Source organism: Marmota monax, unplaced genomic scaffold, assembly GCF_021218885.2.
Source record: "Marmota monax isolate L192 unplaced genomic scaffold, Marmota_monax_Labrador192_F-V1.1 WCK01_AAM20220418_F8-fsc00205, whole genome shotgun sequence".
NCBI classification, from domain to species: Eukaryota; Metazoa; Chordata; class Mammalia; order Rodentia; family Sciuridae; genus Marmota; species Marmota monax.
Genome location: NW_026692417.1, coordinates 2508339 through 2526799, shown reverse-complemented (window position 1 = coordinate 2526799; position 18461 = coordinate 2508339). Strand labels below are relative to the sequence as shown.

The following is an 18461-nucleotide window of genomic DNA, read 5'->3' as shown; positions in this document are numbered from 1 at the left end:
GATCTAGTGGGATAGGTAGGTAGATTTGTCGGAAAATAATTGCATAACAGTGTGATTAAAAACAAAAAAGATAAGCACAGAGTTCAGAGATGGCCAGAAAGAAGCAGCAAAGGATGTAAGAGAATTGGTCAAGAAAGGCTTTTAGCGGGGGGGGGGGGGGGGGGGGTGCGGGGTGTACCGGGGATTGAATTCAGGGGCAGTCTACCACTGAGCCACATCTCCAGCCCTATTTGTATTTAGAGACAGGGTCTCACTGAATTACTTAGCGCCTCACAGTTGCTGGGGCTGGCTTTGAACTCTCAGCCTTCCGAGTGTGCCACTGCAGCTGGCCCTAAAGAAAGGCTTCTTGCAGGGGAAGGTGAACCAGAAGGTCAAGACAGCATTAGATATCCCAACAGTGAGCTTCAGAATAGGGATCACTCTTGGGACTTTTGGGGACAGGAATGGGTGGGGGAACTGCAGGAGGTGAGCAGGCCAGATCATACAGGTCTAAGTGTGCACCAAGGAGTTTGTGGGCTTTAACCCTATAGGCAGTGAGGAGTCCTCCAAGGGAATTGCTTGAGCAGACTTGCACTTTAAGTTTATCATTCTGAAAAGCAGTAGGTTTTCATTATTGGTTGAGCTGTATGGGGTAAAGGAGAAGAAGGTCCTGAAAACACTTTTAACCAGTGTTTAACTAGTGAGGCACTCTGCAGAGGATTCAGGAGGACAACAAGTTCAGTTTGGAATATATTGGGTTACTGTGGGACTAACCTGTAGAGACTCAGAAGGTGGTTGAACTTGGATCTAGAGGATATATCTTTAGGAACTTATACAGCATGGCCTCAGCCTTCCTTACCTCTTGTCTTCTACCTCTCTTTCAGGAATTCTCTGGTCCAGTGATGCTGCTTTGTTTCTTACCTAAACATATCCACAATGTCCTCCCCTAAGGAATTTGCACATGCCCAAGAAACCTTCATGGCTCTTCTCTCTTTACCTAAATTTTTCCTCATATCCCCATCCATGGCCATTGTCATACCAAACTTTTTTGTTGTGGTGTTGCTGCTGCTGGGGATGGAACCCAGGGCCTTGCACATGCTAGACAAGTGCTTTAACCACTGAGCTGCATCCCCAGCCCCTTGTACCAAACTTCTTTACCACTGGACTTACTGTTTATTTGTTGCTTGGCCTGGGCTATTCTGTAGTGGTGACCTCTTTGGGCACAGGCCCAGTCTCCACAGTTAGCACCAGTTTATAAACTCTAAGGACTGATCTGGTTCTGGCTCTGGGTGAGGCCCTAGGGTTACAGCAACAAGAGAGTCACACAGACCTTGTCTTAATGGGGCTGATTGCCTAGCAAAACCTGGCTTGGAAGATCAAGTCTTGAGTATGAAGGTGTCCATCCAGGTCCAGGCTGCCAAAGAAACATGACATGGAGACCTTTTTTTGTTGGGGTTCAGGGCCCCCCTCTCCCCCCAGAGGAAGTGGTTCTTTAAGTGGTACTCTGAATTAACTAGGCAGAGAGAACAGCATGTGTATGGACCCTAGAAGAGAAGGTGGTATGTTTGAAGCATAGAGGGCTAATGTGGCTGGCTGGAATTGGGGCAGAGAGCCCAGCAGGAGCAGCAGACCCCCCATCCTGGACCTGTGGGCCATACTTAGTCATTCATTCAGACCATTTTTCTTGGTTATCATATATATGCTGGGCAGTTTTAAGTGGTGGGATTACTGCAATGAACAAGAAAGTAAAGTATTTCCTTTGGGAGATAGAATAGACCAGTAAACAAACAAGGAGATGTAGGAGGAGGCCTCTTTGGGAGGCTTGTTGGGAAAGGCCTATCTGTCAGCTGAGGCCTAAAAGATGAGAAAACCAGTTGTATGTATGAGAAGTACAAAGACCCTGTGGTAGGCATGCTCAAGAAACAAAAGAAAGATCACTTATCTGGATCACTGTGAATGATTAGGAAGAGTGGAGCAAAAGGAAAGAGAGGATGCAGGGTCCATCCTCTATGGCCATGGTAAATTTTAAGTACCAGAGTAATCTGAAGAAAACTGAAGTGATCAGAGGTTTTTGGTTTTGTTTTTTGTTTTTGAGAATGGGGTCTCACATGTTGCTCAGGCTGGCATTGAGCTCCTGTGTTCAAGTGATCTTCCTACCTCAGCACTGCAAGAGCTGGGACTGCAGTGTGCACCACACTGCCTAGCTTTTTTTTTTTAATTAGGATTGAACACAGGAGCATTCTATCATTGAGGTATATCCCAGCCCTTTTTTATTTTAAGCCAGGATATCACTGAATTGCCCAGACTGGATTTGTATTCTCCTGCACTAGCCTCCCTGGTCACTGAGGATTAAAGGTGTGTACAGCAACCCACCCACCCAGCCATTTTTTTTTTTTTTTTTTTTTATGGCGCTGGGGATTGAACTCAGGGCCTTGTCAATGTGAGGCAAGCACTCTACCAAATGAGTTATATCCCCAGCCCGCCAATTTTTTTTTTTTATTTATTTTTATGTGGTGCTGAGGATTGAACCCAGGGTTTCACACATGCAAGGCGAGCGCTCTACCACTGAGCCACAACCCCAGCCCAGCCCACCAATTTTTTTTTTTAATTTATTTTTTAGTTTTCGGTGGACACAACATCTTTATTTTATTTGTATGTGGTGCTGAGGATCGAACCCAGCGCCTCCCGCATGTCAAGCGAGCGCGCTACCGCTTGAGCCACACCCCCAGCCCTCACCAATTTTTTAAAAAAAATTTTTTTAGTTGTAGTTGGACACAATACCTTTAATTAATTAATTAATTGATTGATTTAGACATAAGTGGTGCTGAGGGTTGAACCCAGCACCTCACACATGCTAGGTGAGCACTCTATTGCTGAGCCACAACCCCAGCCCTCCAAATTTGTTTTTAAGACAACTTTGGCTGCTGTGTGCAGTATGAACTGTAGGGGGCAAGAGTGCAAATAGGAAGACCAGTTTAAGAAGGTCTTTGCAGGGCTGGGGTTGTGGCTCAGTGGTAGAGCGTTCGCTTAGCATGTGCAGGGCCCTTGGTTGGATCTTCAGCACCACATAAAAATAAATAAATAAGTTAAAGGTATTGTGTCCAACTAAAAAATAAATTACAAAAAAAAAAAAGGTCTTTGCGGAAGTTGGGTGATGGTGATGCTAGGATGGGAATGGCAGTTGTGAGCAGGCTAGACAGGTTTCAGAGAGATTTAGGTAGTGGAATGGACACGTCCAGGTGATGGACATGAAAATGAAAGAGGGAGAGAGGAGTCAAGGCTGACACTCTGGTTTCTAGGTTGAATGACTACATAGTTGATTATTTTGGGTCTCGAGGTACAAGGTGTTTCTGAGATACCCCAGAGGATGCATAGATATCTACACAGTTCTGTAGAAGAGTGGTGTTTTAGACCATTTTCTGCTACTGTATCAGGATATCAGACTGGGTAAATTATAAAAATAGAATTTTATTTGGCTCATGGTTCTGGAGGCTGGGACATCCAGGATTATAGTGCTAGCATCTGGCGAGGGCCTCTGTGTTGTTGTACTATGATGGGAGGGCAAGCAAGCAAGCATATAGGAGACAGGAAATATGGCTGGACTCATTTTTTAGCAGGAGGTTCAAGGGAGAGACAGCAACACCTAGGACAGAATGAGGAGGGAGGGCAGAGGTAAACCAAGAAAGCAGGACACAGGCAAGTGTCCACTGGGTGTAAAGATGAACATGTTGTTGACTGTAAAGAGTATTCTTAGGAGAATGGTGAGTGGGAAAGTTTTGGAAGTTTGGCCCAGAACAGGAGAGGGGTCAGGGGTGGAGTCTTTGGACAGAGGTTGTGTTGCAGCCCTTGGCTGTTCCAGGAACCCAACAGAATCCTGTCCCAGGAAAGCAGACATCCATAAGCTGCAGAGGGCAAGTCATCGTGTCCCAGCCACTTCCTATCAGAGGCCTGGATGGTTAAGAAATCATGCTGAACCCAGATGGAGCTGAGGGCTCAACGTGGGAGGGTGCCCCAAACACTACTTGATAAATCCTGCACCAACCAGGAGGGCTGGCATGCCCAGGATGAACCCTTGACCTCAGTGGTTTATCACCTCATTTTCTAAGGCGGTGCCCTCTGGTGAAAATGCATTTGTTCCCAAAACTTGTTGTCAGTCCTTCGTGACTGACAACCTCAGGTGGACCAACTGAATTTAGAAAGAACCAAACAGTAGCACAAAATGATGTAAGATGGGCAAAAAAGATAGCTTCAAGAGTTTATCTGACCTATTGGGTCACCCCTGCCACCCACTTTCACTTATTCCAGTGACCAGACAGCAGTCAGACCTTTGTTTTTCACTTTATTGTACAAAAAAAAGGGAAAACAAAACTTCCACAGTTGGCCTTAAGCTTAGGCAGACACCTCTAAGCCATTCCCTCCCACCTCCCATAATACAAATTCAAGTGTGGTTGTTGTTGAAACCTACAAAACACTCCTTAAATATTAGAAAAAAAAGGTGGGGGAATGGGGGTCTTCCCACCCCAGCCATCCCGTCCCAGTGCCAAAATGCACTCAGAGCGACCTCTTACAGCACCAACACCCCCACCCCCATGGCCCTGTCTGTACTGTAAGAATTTTTCAATTTTTAAAACAGGAAAAGTGTCCTGTTCAAAGTTATTTTTAAATGAAAACACATTCCACTAAAACATAATAGTGCAGGGGCATTCAGATAAAGGATGTTGGGTGGGGGGGTCTTTGCAGGGGTTCTTAGGAAGAAATAACCTATAAACTCCTGTACTTAATTCCTGGGTCAGGATAAAGGAAGGGGAGTGGGAGTGGGGAGTGTCCCTCCCTAGGCCTCCCCATCCAAGCACCAGGGTCCAGGCAAAGCAGATTGTCTCTGCTTTCATTTGAGAGACCCACAGCCTATCTGGGGTGGGGCCCTTTACCTTTTCTGCCCCACCACCTTGGCAGAGGTCCCACTTCCCCCATTCCTGGCTTTCATTCAGAGGGGAAGGTGGGAAGCACAAAGCCCCGATTAAATAGGTCACTGACATGATTGTTTAAAAAAAATTTTTTTTTAAACCAATTTAGTAAAAACTGCCAACAACAAAAATTAAATCCACAGATAAGGTGGCTTGGCTTATTAAGAGTCAAGGAATCAGGGTACCAAAAAACTTGGGATGGCTGGCAAGGGTTAAAGGGACAGCTGCAGAAAGCAGCTTCTGTAGCCCCTTTCCCAACGATAAGGTTGAGGGGCAAGGAAGAGGGGGAGCAGACCTGAGAAATCAAAGGAAATGGGGTGGCCAGAGGACATGGGGGAAGGCAGTTAGGGATGTGTACATAAGAGCTCAACACACTTCCTGATGCCCAGATTCTGAGCCCAGAGTGGCCAGGCTGGCCCCTCACATGAGCCAGAAGGCCTTTTCCACCAAAGAAAAGCTTTAAGGTTCACACCATTGTCTGCCCCTTCCCGCCTTCCTGCTGGACAGTAGGGACCAGCAGCAGCTCAGATGCACATGACCCTGGCACAGGGAAACTGTATAGGAAGCATCAAGAGTGGCTTCAGTGCCCTCCCCAAATAGAACCAGAGACCAGGCAAAGTGGAGACATGCAGAGAAGGGCAGCCTCAGCCTGTTCCCACTGGGATCATCATCTCCCTGGCCCTCACCAACCCTTTTCCAGATTCACAAAAACTGAGGTGGGCTCCAGGACAGACCCCTTCTCTCTTCTACACGCACTCAAACACACCCACAGGTGCACTCATGCTATATACAGCGTGTGCGCGTGCACACGTACACACACACACACACACACACACTCACTCACTCTCTCTCCCACACACATCAAGACCATTTAAAAAAAGTTCCAAATCTACCCCCTAAACCCTCCCTCTCCCAGAAATGACAACAGAGACGGCAGCCGGGATCGGTAGGAAACGTCTCGTTGACAGCTCAGAGCTTAAAAAAAAAATATATACACATATATAAAAAACACTTCTGCCCCTCCCCCATGAGTGGGTCCAGGCAGCTCCTTTCTGCAGGGGCAGGGGAGAGGACCATCAGGGCAGTGCCTGTTTTCTCAAAGGCACCCGCCCGCCTCCCCCAACAGTTTCCCTGCCTCCAGTTCCAATGCAGGGGTCCAGGTGGTGAGCCCCTCTGGGAAGGAAGGAGTCCTCCCCAAGCTTCCACCCCACCTTGATTTGGGTTGCAGGTGTGGAGGGCCTCACTGAACTCTTTGGGACTCCCCACCCCTGGTCCATTGTCCATGCCAGAACTGCAAGTGCAGAAGAGGGGTGGGGTGGGCCGGTCTGGTCCAGTGCTGGCTCAGTCTGATGGTTGCTCTCCCTGGAGGACCCCCAGGGCTGATTGCTCCAAGGCTACAGAGTCCTGGCCTGGGCTCCTCCAGTCCCCTACCCCCACCATATTTTGTTTAAAAAAGAAAAAAAAAGAAAAAGAAAGACAGAAAGTGGGGGAGGCTGGGGGTAGGGGACAGAACATGGGGGAGACACAAAGGTGGTCAGTTGGGAAGGGGAGCTCTAAAGCTCTCCCTGGCTGCCCCGGGGGGTGAGCCTCAGTTGGAGTCAGAGTCTGAGGAGTCCCCTGAGGAGGAGGAGCTGGAGCTGCTGCCCTCAGACTCATTGTCTTCATCCTCGTCGTCATCCTCATCATCATCTTCATCCTCATCATCCTCCTCGTTCTAGAGGAAGAAAGATGTACAGTTACCAGGTGGCCCTCCTTGTGGAACCCAATCCTGCCCCTCCCACCATGCCCTGCCTGCCCCACCTCATCCCCATCCTCGCTCTCATCTTCACTGCTGGATCCGGAGGAGTCCCCACCATCCTCAGAGGAATCCCCATTCTCATCATCTTCCTCTTCTTCATCTTCATCCTCATCATCCTCATCCTCTTCATCATCATCCTCAGATTCCTGGAGGGGCAGAGAGACACCAGTGGTCTTGGCCTAGCCACTCCAGGCACTGGGACCCTGTTGTACAGATACTTGCTCCCTAACTGGGAGAAGCTCCTTACCGACTTGGACTGCAGGGTGGTCCGGCTGGACTTGGGGTTTGGGCCTCGCAGCTTGGTCATGCTCTTACGTTTCTGTAGGAGAGGATGGGGATGCACAAGGGGCAGCTGTGAGTTCCAGGTCCTGGGGATCCCTGCCCCCACCATGCCACTGCCGGGCTCCCAAACTCACATTGGAGATGTATTCTTTATATGCTGCACGGTCCTGGGGAGACAGACTCTGGGGAGACAGAGAGAAGGTGGGGGTTGGAACGCTCCCCAGATTACTGCCAGCTGAGCATACTGAGCTCCAGCCAGGCGATAGGCCTCTTTACATCACCCATCTTTATACCTGGTCTCTGAAGAGTGCCCCAGGGGTCTAGGAATACAGCTCAAGTTTCTGCTTTTGATGCTACATCCCCACATCCTTTTATTTTTATTTTGAGGCAGGGTCTAAGTTGTCCAGACTGACCTCAAATTTGCCACCCTCCTGCCTCAGCCTTGATTATAGGCTTGTGCCACCATTCCTGGTTAATGTAAGCCACTATGCATCAAGACTGCTCATTTTCATTTTCTTACTCTACCCAAATGGAGGCTCCATAGATGGGGCCTTCTTTAACTTAGACGTCTCCCCACAATGACTCAACAAAGCCTGATATCGTCAACTCTACTTGGTCCTGAGTTCCCTGAGCCACTGATGAGGCATTGGGGCTCATCTAACATTTGGAGCGTCTAATCTCTGGCCAAATTCTTGGCTAATTTGGGTGGCTGGGGAGGACACAGATGATTCTCCTCACTTTACAGATCTTACTACTCAACCAAGCTCAGAGACTAGGAATCAAGCCAGAGTCTAAAGAGGACCCCCAGTCCCAGATGGAGAGAGGAAAGGCAGTCTGATTTCAATTTTTCTACCTACTGTATGACTTTGGGCAAATTATTTAACCTCTCTGAGCTTTGGTTTAAAAGGGTGACAGTAAACACTGCCCCATAGGACTACTGGGGTATTGAAAGAAATGATGACTAAGACAGGATGGTGCCTCCCTCTCCCTCCCAAGGGTCCTTTGCCCTCTCACCTTGACCCAGAGGTCCAGGTGCACCCTGTACTGCTTCTGCTGCTCCTCGGCCAGCTTTTTGTAGTGCTCCTTCTGGCTCTGGGAAATGCGCTGCCAGCGGCTGCCTATTTCCACCATGCGCTCTTTCAGTGGCAGGTGGTTCAACTCTCCATTGGACAGTAGCTCCTGGGAGAACTTCTGGTAACCATTCCTGGGAGATGGGGGTTGTTAAGGGAGGGTCAAGACCCCCAACCAACAGGCCCTCTAGTCCTCACCCTCCCCACACCAAGGCAGGCTTCAGCCCCAGGCTCACATGGGAGGCTTCTTGGGTTCTCCCTGGAACTTCATCTTCTTGGAAGAATTCGTAGCAGCTGGAGGTGCCCGCATCTCACTCAGCTCTCTCTGTGGGGAGACCTGGAAGGGTCACACTCATCCCCACACCCCCTGAAATACTGCTGCCCCCTGCCCCACTCTGTCATGCCTTAACTGGTTTTCTTTTTATGTGACAGGAAGAGCAGAAACCAAAGCATGGCCAGGGAACAATTACCTAACAACTCACACCTATGTCAAGCACTATCATTTCAATGTATTTTTGGAATTGAACTCATGTCCCTCAACAATAACCCTGAAGGCCAATACTATCTCCTCCATTTTACTGATGAGACTGAGGCTCAATTGGGGGGGTGGGCGGCGTCCAGTTGAGACTGGTTCAGGGTCACAACAAGGCTGGGATCTCTGGCTCAGAGCCCCAGCTTATATGGGGGGTGGGCCCAGTCCTCTTCCCACCTCATATCGCTTTTGGTCTTCAGCGGCCTTCTTAATCCACATTAGTTTCTCCTTCTTCTCCATGTTGTTCCAGGTCATCTCCATGGCTTTCAAGGCCTTTACCCTATCGTTCTGGGGACACACAAGGGTATCAGCTGAAGGGGTCACCCAGGGCTGGAGGCTACAGGAAAAACCCGTCCCACTTCCTGCCACCTTGAAGCGGGCCAGGTAATCGCCGATGACGCTCTGTTGCCAGATCTCCTCAGCTCTCTTGGGTGACTCTGGCAGCTTGCCCCGTTCCTCACGCTCGGCGCCTGGCTTCCTCTCAGACTGTGCCTTCAGCGCTGCCTCCCTGGCCTTGTACTTGGCCTATGGAGGACCACACAGGTGTCAGCCTCTGAGCCACCCCTAGGGGGCGCACTAAGCCCAACCAGCAGCAGCAGCAGCCCTGGGTAGGGAGGAGGGGCTGGCACAGGCGTGGGCGGCACAGATGTCCCCGTGGGCTCCGCCCCGCCTACCGGCCGCTCCCCCCAGAGCCAACAGCCGTGGCTGACAGCTTCCCGCCTTCCGGGTCGGCTCGCTGGGCTCCCAGCATCTGAGTCCAGCCACACATGTAAGCCATAGGGACAGGGGCAGGGGCGAGGCTGCGCAGCTGCCCCAAGGGAGGAAGTGGTCCTAGCAGCCCCTCTGGGGACACTGGTGGGGAGGCGCCTCTCAGGGGCAAGACTAACCTTCTTCTTCTCTGACAAGTCGTTCCACATGCGGGCCAGCAGGCGGGTCAGCTCACTCTCAGAGAGCTCTGGCCTCTCCTCCTGCAGCTGCCGCCGCTTCTCCTCAGAGAAGATGAACATGGCGGACACTGGCCGTTTAGGCTTCTCTGAGCCGCCCTGGGAAGGTACAGAGGGTCGGGATTCACAGGCCGAAGAGCCCTTCGTTCCCCTCCCGCTGGGCCGATGGTGCCTCTGCCCACCTTCCCGCCTTCCTGGGTGGGCTTCTTGGAAGCTGGGCTGGTGGCCTGCTTCTTGTTGATGTTCAACATCTTCTCCTCTCCCAGAACCCGCTGCTGCTCCTCCTCGGGCAGGCTCTGGCGGGGAAGACGAGAGGGGTGGGGCTGCAGTCTACCTGCTCTCCAGGGATCCTCAGGGCTCTCCCGCCTAGCCTGTCTTCTCTGCCCAGTCCCCACCTGGAGCAACACTCACCTCAAGGAAACGGAGCATCTCCACCTCGTAATCTTTCTTTTTCTGGGAAAGGGAGGGGAATCAGGGTCAGTTGGGGATAGGCTCACCAGAGACTCCAGTATTAGGGACAGGAACCCTCAGAAAGCCTCCCTCAGGGCCTGCTCTCCTCCAACAGATGGTAGGCAAGAGGCCTGAGCTGTCTGCCTTGACAGGCCCAGATGCCAAACCTAGCACACTGCCATGCTGGAAGCAGGTGCCAAGGCACCTATAACCAAGGACTGATTTGAGCTTTGCTGGGGTCACACTTGAAACCCCGAAGGAGGGCCCCAAAGTCTCCATGGGTTGCCCCCTGCTATGAAGCACCTGGTCACACTTCTTGTGATAGGCATCCTTCTCCTTCTGAGACAGCAGCTTCCACTGCTGGCTGCATAGCACCATGCGCTCCGTACTGGGCACATCCTTCATGTTGGCCATGAGCTCTGCGCAGTACAGTGAATAGCTGTTCCTATCAAAACGGGCAGGAAGAGAGACACACCCCATAAGCAAGTGAGCAGTTGACCTCATCGCTGTAGAGCGCATCCTTCACTGGCCCAGTTCCCTAGCTGCCCACTCACCCACCCACCACAGGACAGTGCTCACGGAGGTGGCTTGGTGGGTCGCCCATCAAACTTGTCCTTGAGCTGGCGTTCAGCCTTGGTAAGGGTGGATTTGGTGATGCCCTCCTCACTGATGTTCAGTTCAGGGTGCTTCTGGATATAGTCACGCATAATCTCCTGCAGAGTGAGGTGGGGGGGTGGAGGGCAATGGGGAGTGGGGTTAGCCGGGGCAGGGGAAGGGGGAGAGCCGCTGGGGAGGGAGGGCAGGGAGCAAAGCTGGGGATGGCCATGTCTGCCATTTCACACAAAACAAGCCGAACCGTGGTGCCCTGCCCTGCCCTAGCCTGAGATCTCATGGTGGGGTGGGGGTAGGGAAGATAGAGACAGAGGTGAGGGGCCCAGAAGGCCCCTCCCTCAATGGATGGCTGGGGAGTGACTGCCTCCCGCAGCATGCGGTGGCACAGAGTCAGAGGGCAGAGGCTCTTGAAGAGCCGGATGGGGAGGAGCGCAGCGGAAGCCTAACCTCGTACTTCTTCCGCTGCTCCAGGGCCTTATGAATCCATTTCAGCCTCTTTTTGTCCGAGAGCTGAGACCACTGCTTCCCCAGGGAGTCCTTCACCTCCTTCGTAGTGGCCTGCAAACCAAAAGCCGTCAGACACACACAGGCAGCCAGGGGCAGGGGGAGGGGGGTAGGGGGCACAGAGGCCCCCGCCCCCTCAGGCCACAGGAGGTCACATTAGTGTCCCCCACAGGCCAGGAGGGGAAGGCAGAGAGGCGGGGATCCCGCCTGGGTGCAAGGGGACAGGCTCACACACACGCACACACACGCTCGCACGCCAGCTGGCCCAGGCCCTGTCCATGCAGCCCACCCCTGGGGAGGGGCCTCCTCTCCTGCTCCCCTGCACCGTGCCCAGCCGACCTGGCGCGGCTCCCCCCTTGCCACCACCGTGCGCCTCCACCCCCACCCCTTGGCCAGACACTCACATCTGGCCGCACTTTGAGATACACCTTCTTCTCATGGGTGTACCACAGCTGCTGGGGGGTTTTGGGCTTCTCAGGGATGTCCGACTTCTTGGCATTCTGGATAAGGTCGGGGTGATCCTCCCTAGCCAGGGCATGGGGAGCAAGGTTCAATGGGGGACACTGCTGGGCAGACCCAAGTTAGCTGCCCCACCCATAGAGCCTCCTAGGCCTTCCATCTGGGGCTTAGTGGGACAGAGGCTGCTTGCCTGTCCCTGCCCCTGAGCATAATACATTAGGGTCTGTATGTGACCCATCATATTCCATATTTTGCAGATGGCCAGCACCAGCCTCCAGCCAGCATTAGCCTATACTGTCACACCCAGTGCCCCATGGCCCTCCTCTGGGCTTCACTGCCTTACCTGAATCGGGCCAGGTTTCGCTCGAACTCCTGTTTCTCCCTCTGGAAGTCCTGAATATATTTCATCTGGGGGGAGGAGGGGACGGGGTCATCCAGGACCCAAGGCCTATCTCACCCGGAGCTACAAAAGCCACCAGGAACCCTCCTCGCTAGCTTTCTTGCCTCCCGCTGTGATGTGGACAGATGGTAGCCTGTGCCTTCCAGTGGATTGGGCTCACCACACACCAGACCTGGTGGCTGAGAACCAGACAGTGGGAACTACAGTGGTCTTTCAGACATGGAATCTTATTCCTATTCTATGTAAGAGAGTTGTAGAAGGGGGACTTGGCATTACCACAACCACTAAATTGTCAGTGGCAGGACTAGGATTGCCCCACCCCTTTCTCTGACACCAGAAAATTCCAACGTTGAGTCTGGTGGAGACCCTGCTCCCATTACTCCCTCTCCCCACTGTCTGAGGAAGCTGACATCAGTGTGTCTATTTGGAGATGGCCCATAGGGCCAGGTGGCTGAATCCTGCTTCCAAAGCATGAAGCGAGATTGTAATGAAGGAAATTTAGAATGAATTCTTATAAGGTAGACCACATCCCAGCAGATCTGTCTCTTGGGTTTTTCTTCCTCATCCATACTACCCCTGGGGCTCTATCTGCCCCTCACATTCCTTCCCAATTCTGTAACCATCCCCTCTTGGTGCCTCAGCTACCACCATCTTTCCTACCTCTGATCCCTTCTTCCAGGCAGCTGGCTGACTGGCACCCTCTCAGGCCTCTTGTTCCCCTCTGCCACTTGGCTCCCTTCCCTCTCCCTCCTCTCCACCTGGTCTTCCTTTCCCTCTCCTTGCCTCCCTCCCTCTAGGAGTCCCCCTACTTATACCTTGTTTCCAATCCTTGCCCTTCCTTATCTACCTTCTGTCTAGTAGCCATCAAAGTAGCCATCTCTTTTCCTCCCTTTTTTTCCCTATAATTGCAAGAATAGCACTGGAAGCAGTCAGGGGCTCATGGAGATCAAGCCAACCCCTGCCTCTCACAGAGTACACAACCAGCACAGAGAAGTGGCTCACTTTCCCCTGTGGTTCCCACAGAAAACCAAGAGCAGAACAATGTCTCCTCTGCACAATCTTGGCCCTCCACATACAAGTTTTTGGAGCCAAAAGGCACCTCACAGATATGGCTCGCCTTTATAAACAAGACCAGGCCCAGAGAAGCGAATTGACTTACCGCAAGGCCTCATACATAGCAATGTTGTGGCAGTCCAAGAGGACAAGTCTGTGTCCCCCAGGCCAGCATCTTGTCACTTTACCCATTTCTTCTGTCCATCCCTGGTTCTCAGATCCTTTGCCTCTCCCTCCCATTCCATGAGTTTTCTGTGTTGTCCCTTAACCTCATCAGGGGGGTTAATCATAACTCCAATAAATCATAGCTCCTGCTTAGCTTGGGCAGTGGCCAGAGGGCTAGTTTTACCTGGTTCCATTTTGGGTTCAGCACCAAGAGCATATGTGTCTACAGCCAGTATATATGAACCAGTGAAAAGGTCCACTGAGTGTGGCAATAGGTGTCACTTTTTGAGGGCTGGCTATGTACAACTGTCTTTTTTCCCAGTCAATGTGCCTTTTGGCCTCTCCCCATGGCCCTCATCAACTTCTCTCCTTGGCTCCATCTCATCAAACAGTATCTCTTCTCATCTACCTCTCTCATCCCACCTTACACATGTCTCATCTGCAGGATTCCTTCAGTATTTTGTTTCTTATCACTGCATGGGACTTCCTGAGCTGTCCTTGACTTGTGTCCATCCCTGCCTGGTAGACCTGGGCAACTTATGCCTGAGGTCATCAACCTCTGACTGTCTGGGACAGTGTCTGACCTCTGCAGGGGATAATATGAGGCCAGGAAAGATAAGGTGTATTCTTGTACATGGGGAAGAAAGCCCATTTAACATGTGGATGTGGCAGGGGGAAAAGTAGCAGACAGGGAGCCTAGGGTGCCAAGGCCAAGTCCTGCTCTAGCATCATTACTTGTGCGACATGACACTTAACCTCCCTGCACCTCAGTTTTTTGCCCACAGCATAAGAATAACCCCCCTTTCCTGGGGTTTCTTTGTGAGGATATTACAGGCATTAAATTAGGCCATGAGGGGAAATATGAAGGATCCAAAACTGCTGTGCAGGCCTAACACTAAGGACATGTGTGTGGAGAGGTGTATGGAAGAGGACACTGTGAATGGTCCATAGGGGACAAGGTTGGTCTGAGCAACTGCTTGGGCCTGGGTTTCACCTGCAAGGGTACCTGTTTTGACTGTGTATGGGCCTGGAATAGAGCAATCAGGTATAGCTGCCTGGGACACCACTCTGCTGTGCTGATTCCTATGTCCCTGATGCCAAGTCCCTCTAAGGCCTACCCCCACAATAACCTACACACACCAGTTGCTCCGAGTCTCTTCCCTCCCCGCACCTAAAACCTCCTCCCCCCACCTTCTTCTTCTCGGGAAGCTCCTTGTATTTCTTGGAAAGAATCTTGGTCAGGTCCAGGTTGCTCATCTCAGGGTGGAGTTTTGCATACTTGGCTCGCTTCTCCATGAAGAAGCGAAAATAAGGGGTCAGGGGCTTCTTTGGGAAGTCTGGGTGTTTCTGGAAGGTGGGACAAAGACACAATAGAGGTTAAACACCATCCTTCTTTGGAATACTCCTCCCTGGACCCTCACGCTCCACCTCTTGGTAACTCACCTTGAGTTTTTTGCCTTTATAAGGATTTTTAACATGTTCTTGAGCATCAAGGATCAATTCTGTCAACGTACGGAACTTCCTCACCTGGAGGAAGAAGGGAGGTGAGTAGGAGAAGCTGGGAAATGCTACCCCATACAGAGCTCCCTTTCCCAATGGGTTTCCACCACTCTACCAGATAATTGATTGAAAGAACAGAGACCAACAGCCCTACAATACAGGTAATCTCCACGATCCAGGCACTGACCAGGCCTGCTGCAGAGCTCACACCAAAGGACAAGTACCTCATTGGAATAGTTCAGGCAACAGAAGCCCCAGGCCCCAGGCCAATTAGTATTCATGGCCACCTGTGAGACCTTGGCAGAATTAAGACCTCTAGGCTGATATGTTAATGGTGCCATCTCCTCCACAGGCACAAGGTCAAATAGAGAGCTAACAGGTGACCACATGAACACCTTTCTAGCCTTCTTCCTTCCTGTTTACAGACTTTGTTTCATTTCCCCCTCCAAGAAGGACAAGGTAGGGTTATGTGTAGATGCATATTCATGTGTGTCAGAAAGACGGGGATTCAGTTACCTCATTAGAAATCTCCACCCATTTGAGCTTGCACATATCTCCAGAAAAATCTTTAAATGCTACTTTTTCCCAGTCCATGTGTGACTCAGTGGTTTTGAACTTGGAGCTGTCATTGGATGGAAGGTTGTTCTTCATGCATTCCAGCAAAGTTAGCATATCTTCCTGGGACCAGCGGTCTGGTGAGGGGTAAAAGAAGCCATCACACCTGGCTCATGCCATCATACTGATCTACTATCCAACCTTTCTTTCCAAGAGTCCTTGTTTCCCATGTAAACAAAAGTATCTTTCCTTAAGTATAACTTATCCCTAAGCAAACTGGTCACATTGGATTAGGGCAGAGACTGGTCCAGTGTCACATGTAGAAAGCCTGGCTTGAACCCAGGACTGGCTTCCTTCAGGGATATTTTCATTTCTAACATTCCAGGCTTCCATGGGCCCCTATTAACTGTAGAAAGAGGGCAGGGGGAAATAAAGTTCCTGTGAACTGTGACTCTATTGGGAAAGCAATTAGTTTATCAGAGAGGAAAGAAAGCAGGAAGGCAACATATCTAAAGGTATTGCCAAATTCAAATTCTAGGTAGATACCATAAATGTCCAAGTGCTGAAAAAGGGGTGTGGACAAAAAGAAGACTCCATACAGATGTCTCTCTAGCACAGCTGGAAACCTACATTAGAGACAGAATATATCATCCCTCCTCCCTCCCAGTCCCTCAAGAGAGACCAGAAAATTTCTCGCAAATAAAAATGGGATGGATATGAAGAACTATATAGGGCAGCTTTGAGGCAAGGCACGTAGGTGGGCAAAGGCTCTCAGGACCCTGCTCTAGGGAGACATCCTCCCTACCCAATTCCAAGTTGTATTAGGGAACAAAAAAGGGGATCTGAACCAGCTATTTTCAGCCACTGAAATGCAATTCAGAGAGCATGGGGCCTCTCTAAAGAGTGACTGTCCTGGAAGGTGAGCTGGGATAGTAGCCATCCATGGCTCCAAGTCAAAGAGGCTCCTCACTTTTACTTGCATATGGTAACCTGGTCCAGGGTTTCTGCAGAGCAGGGTCACATGGACCCCATAATCTTTTCTCCCCTCAATGTCCTACAAGCATTGCCAGATGCTGAGCTTAGTTCTACTCCCCGTGCCCAACTATACTAGGTTCCTCTTGGATGAAGCCGGGGTCTAGTTGTGTATATAACTTCCATGGCCTGGGGCCTTAACTCTCCACCTGCCTTGGCCAAAACCTTATTTTTTAACAACAATAATAATAATAGTAATAATGATAATAAAAAACCTAAAAAGCCTTCCCAGTCCTGCTGCACCCCATCCCCCACCCCCTCTCAATCCTCATCCTTCCTTCGAGCCCAGGAATCAGAGCGGGGACACACTTCAGGATGACGGGGAAGCCCAGAAGACGACTTTCAAAAGACGACTTTCACGGGTCTCCCTTCTCCCTCAAACACGGAGCGAGAGGTGTGTGAAAGACACAATTTACAGTCCAAAGCCAAATAATTTGGATTTGGCCAAACTAAATTATTCCTTCCAAGTGTGAAGGATGCTCAACTTATAAAATTATGCTCAAGACATCCTCTCCAAGATCAGAGAATGCAGAATGGAGAATCCTTTAGAAGGAGAGCCCTGCAGACAGACATGTGGGAAAGAAGATTTAAGTTAAAAAGGGCTGGGGGTGGAGGACCCCTACCTTGGCCTTTGGGGGCGGCCATTTCCAGGTCTGTGGGGCAGTCGGCCTCTCCGTTCATCCTCCAGCTGTCCAGCCACCTCCTCGGTCGCGCTGGCCCCGCAACCCGGGGTCAAAGCCACCTCACCCTTTAGAAGAGACACCAGTCCCCACTCAGGCTGAGAGGTGGAGGCCTTTCTATCCTACCCCCATCCCAAAGGGGAGTGGGCACAGGTCCCAACTCTCAGTAAGACCGAGCCAGGATACTCAGACTTATGGGTCGGAGGGTGTGGAAGTGCGCCCCTCTTCTTCCCAACCCCCTCCCCCAGCCCCTGCAGCCCGGCTCCGCGGCGTGCGCCCTCCCCTGTCCACGCGAGAGACTGCTCCCAGCTCCCGCGTGCAGTGAGAGCCCGCCCTCCTTCCCCCACCCGGACCAAAAAAAAAAAAAAAATCTCCTCCTCTTCGGTGCGCCCGCCCCGGGGAGGCCCCAGGCTGGAGGGCGGGGGGGGAGGAGGAAGGGCGGGTAAAGGGCGCGCGCGGCCACGGAAGCGGGCACGCGCCCCAGTCTCCTCCTCCCGCCTCCCCCCGGCCGGTTCCCCCCGCCTCCGCAACTCGGCGGGGACCCGGACGCAGCGCAGCCGCCGCCAGCCCCGGAGCGCAGCGGCCGCACCGCCCCCGGGGACCGGATCCGGATTCCGCCGCTCCCCCCTCCCGATCGCCCAACGCCGTCCCAGCCCGCCCGGGCGGGCGAGCAGCCGAAGAGAAGAGGCCTAGCTTGGCCCCAGCCCCCGAGCCACCCACCCCGGCTAGAGGCTCTGCCACCGCCCAGCTACCCTGACGCTCACGGAGGAGCCCGGCGCAGAGGCGCGACCACGGCGGGAACCGCCGCCTCCTCCCCCGAGCCTGCGGCCCAGCCCCGCCGGCGCCCCCGCCCCGGCCTCCGGGGAGCCGAGCCAAAGGGAGGGCGGGAGGACGGCAGCCGGGAGGCGGGGGCGCAGCGCTCACCGGCCCCGCCGCCCCCTCCGGCGGCCGGCGAGAACTGCGCCTGCCGGCTCCGAGAAGCGCGGGCTCCTCCGCCCGTGGCCCGGCCCGACCCGGGCCTCGCTTCCTGCCTTCCCCTCCCCCGGCTTCGGTGTCTTCCCCAGTCCCCTGGTCTGCTCGAGCCCAGTCCCCTGCTCGGAAGTGGCTCCGGGTCCTCGCCCGGCGTCCACCGTACCCGCGGCTCGCTCCCTTGACGTCAGGTCCTGGCCCCGACCCTAGCGCGCGTCCTTAGCCGTCTCGGTTACCCGGCGCAGCGCGGCCTCCGGGCTTCCCGCTCTGGCGGCTCCCTCCCCGGCTCTGAGCGGCGGCGCCCTCCCCCGCTCGGCCGGGCACAGCCGCAGCTCCCTCCCGCGGTGGCAGCGGCTCCTCCTCCCGGCGCGGCGGAGGCGCTGGGGCGGCGGCTGTTGCTGCTGTGGCGGCGGCGGCTGTGGCTGCTGCCTGCTGCTCCTCGCGGCGAAAAGCACAAAGCACAGCGCCCTCCGCCTGCAGGCAGCCCGCCCGCCCGCCCGCCGGCCCCGGCCT

The 18461-nt window shown here is 52.8% G+C and overlaps 1 protein-coding gene across 2 annotated transcripts; it reads right to left on the bottom strand.

Annotated features, from left to right (window-relative positions):
• Window positions 1-4301: 4301 nt before the first annotated feature.
• Ubtf (upstream binding transcription factor) lies at window positions 4302-18252 on the bottom strand. Of its 2 annotated transcripts, XM_046442814.2 has the most exons (21): window positions 18115-18252; window positions 16923-17047; window positions 15229-15404; window positions 14656-14739; window positions 14404-14559; window positions 11938-12002; window positions 11540-11660; window positions 11079-11189; window positions 10599-10732; window positions 10323-10464; window positions 9981-10022; window positions 9752-9865; window positions 9513-9668; window positions 8995-9150; window positions 8803-8913; window positions 8330-8418; window positions 8038-8227; window positions 7158-7205; window positions 6989-7060; window positions 6744-6887; window positions 4302-6657 (listed from the first exon to the last, which is right to left on the bottom strand). In XM_046442814.2, exons 2-21 carry the CDS (start codon window positions 16978-16980, stop codon window positions 6532-6534), a joined length of 2295 nt encoding a protein of 764 aa, XP_046298770.1. In that variant the 5' UTR covers window positions 16981-17047; window positions 18115-18252; the 3' UTR covers window positions 4302-6531. The 2 variants fall into 2 exon arrangements, with proteins under 2 accessions (XP_046298770.1, XP_046298771.1); XM_046442815.2 differs by lacking the exon at window positions 11079-11189.
• Window positions 18253-18461: the final 209 nt, after the last annotated feature.

Coding starts and splice junctions, on each gene's coding strand:
- Ubtf (XM_046442814.2), bottom strand. CDS start 16,980: ATGAACGGAGAGGCCGACTGCCCCACAGACCTGGAAATGGCCGCCCCC. Junction 15,405..16,922: donor GGCCGCCCCCAAAGGCCAAG/GTAGGGGTCCTC, acceptor ACCCCTCACCAG/ACCGCTGGTCCCAGGAAGAT. Junction 11,661..11,937: donor CGAAACCTGGCCCGATTCAG/GTAAGGCAGTGA, acceptor TGCCCTGGCTAG/GGAGGATCACCCCGACCTTA.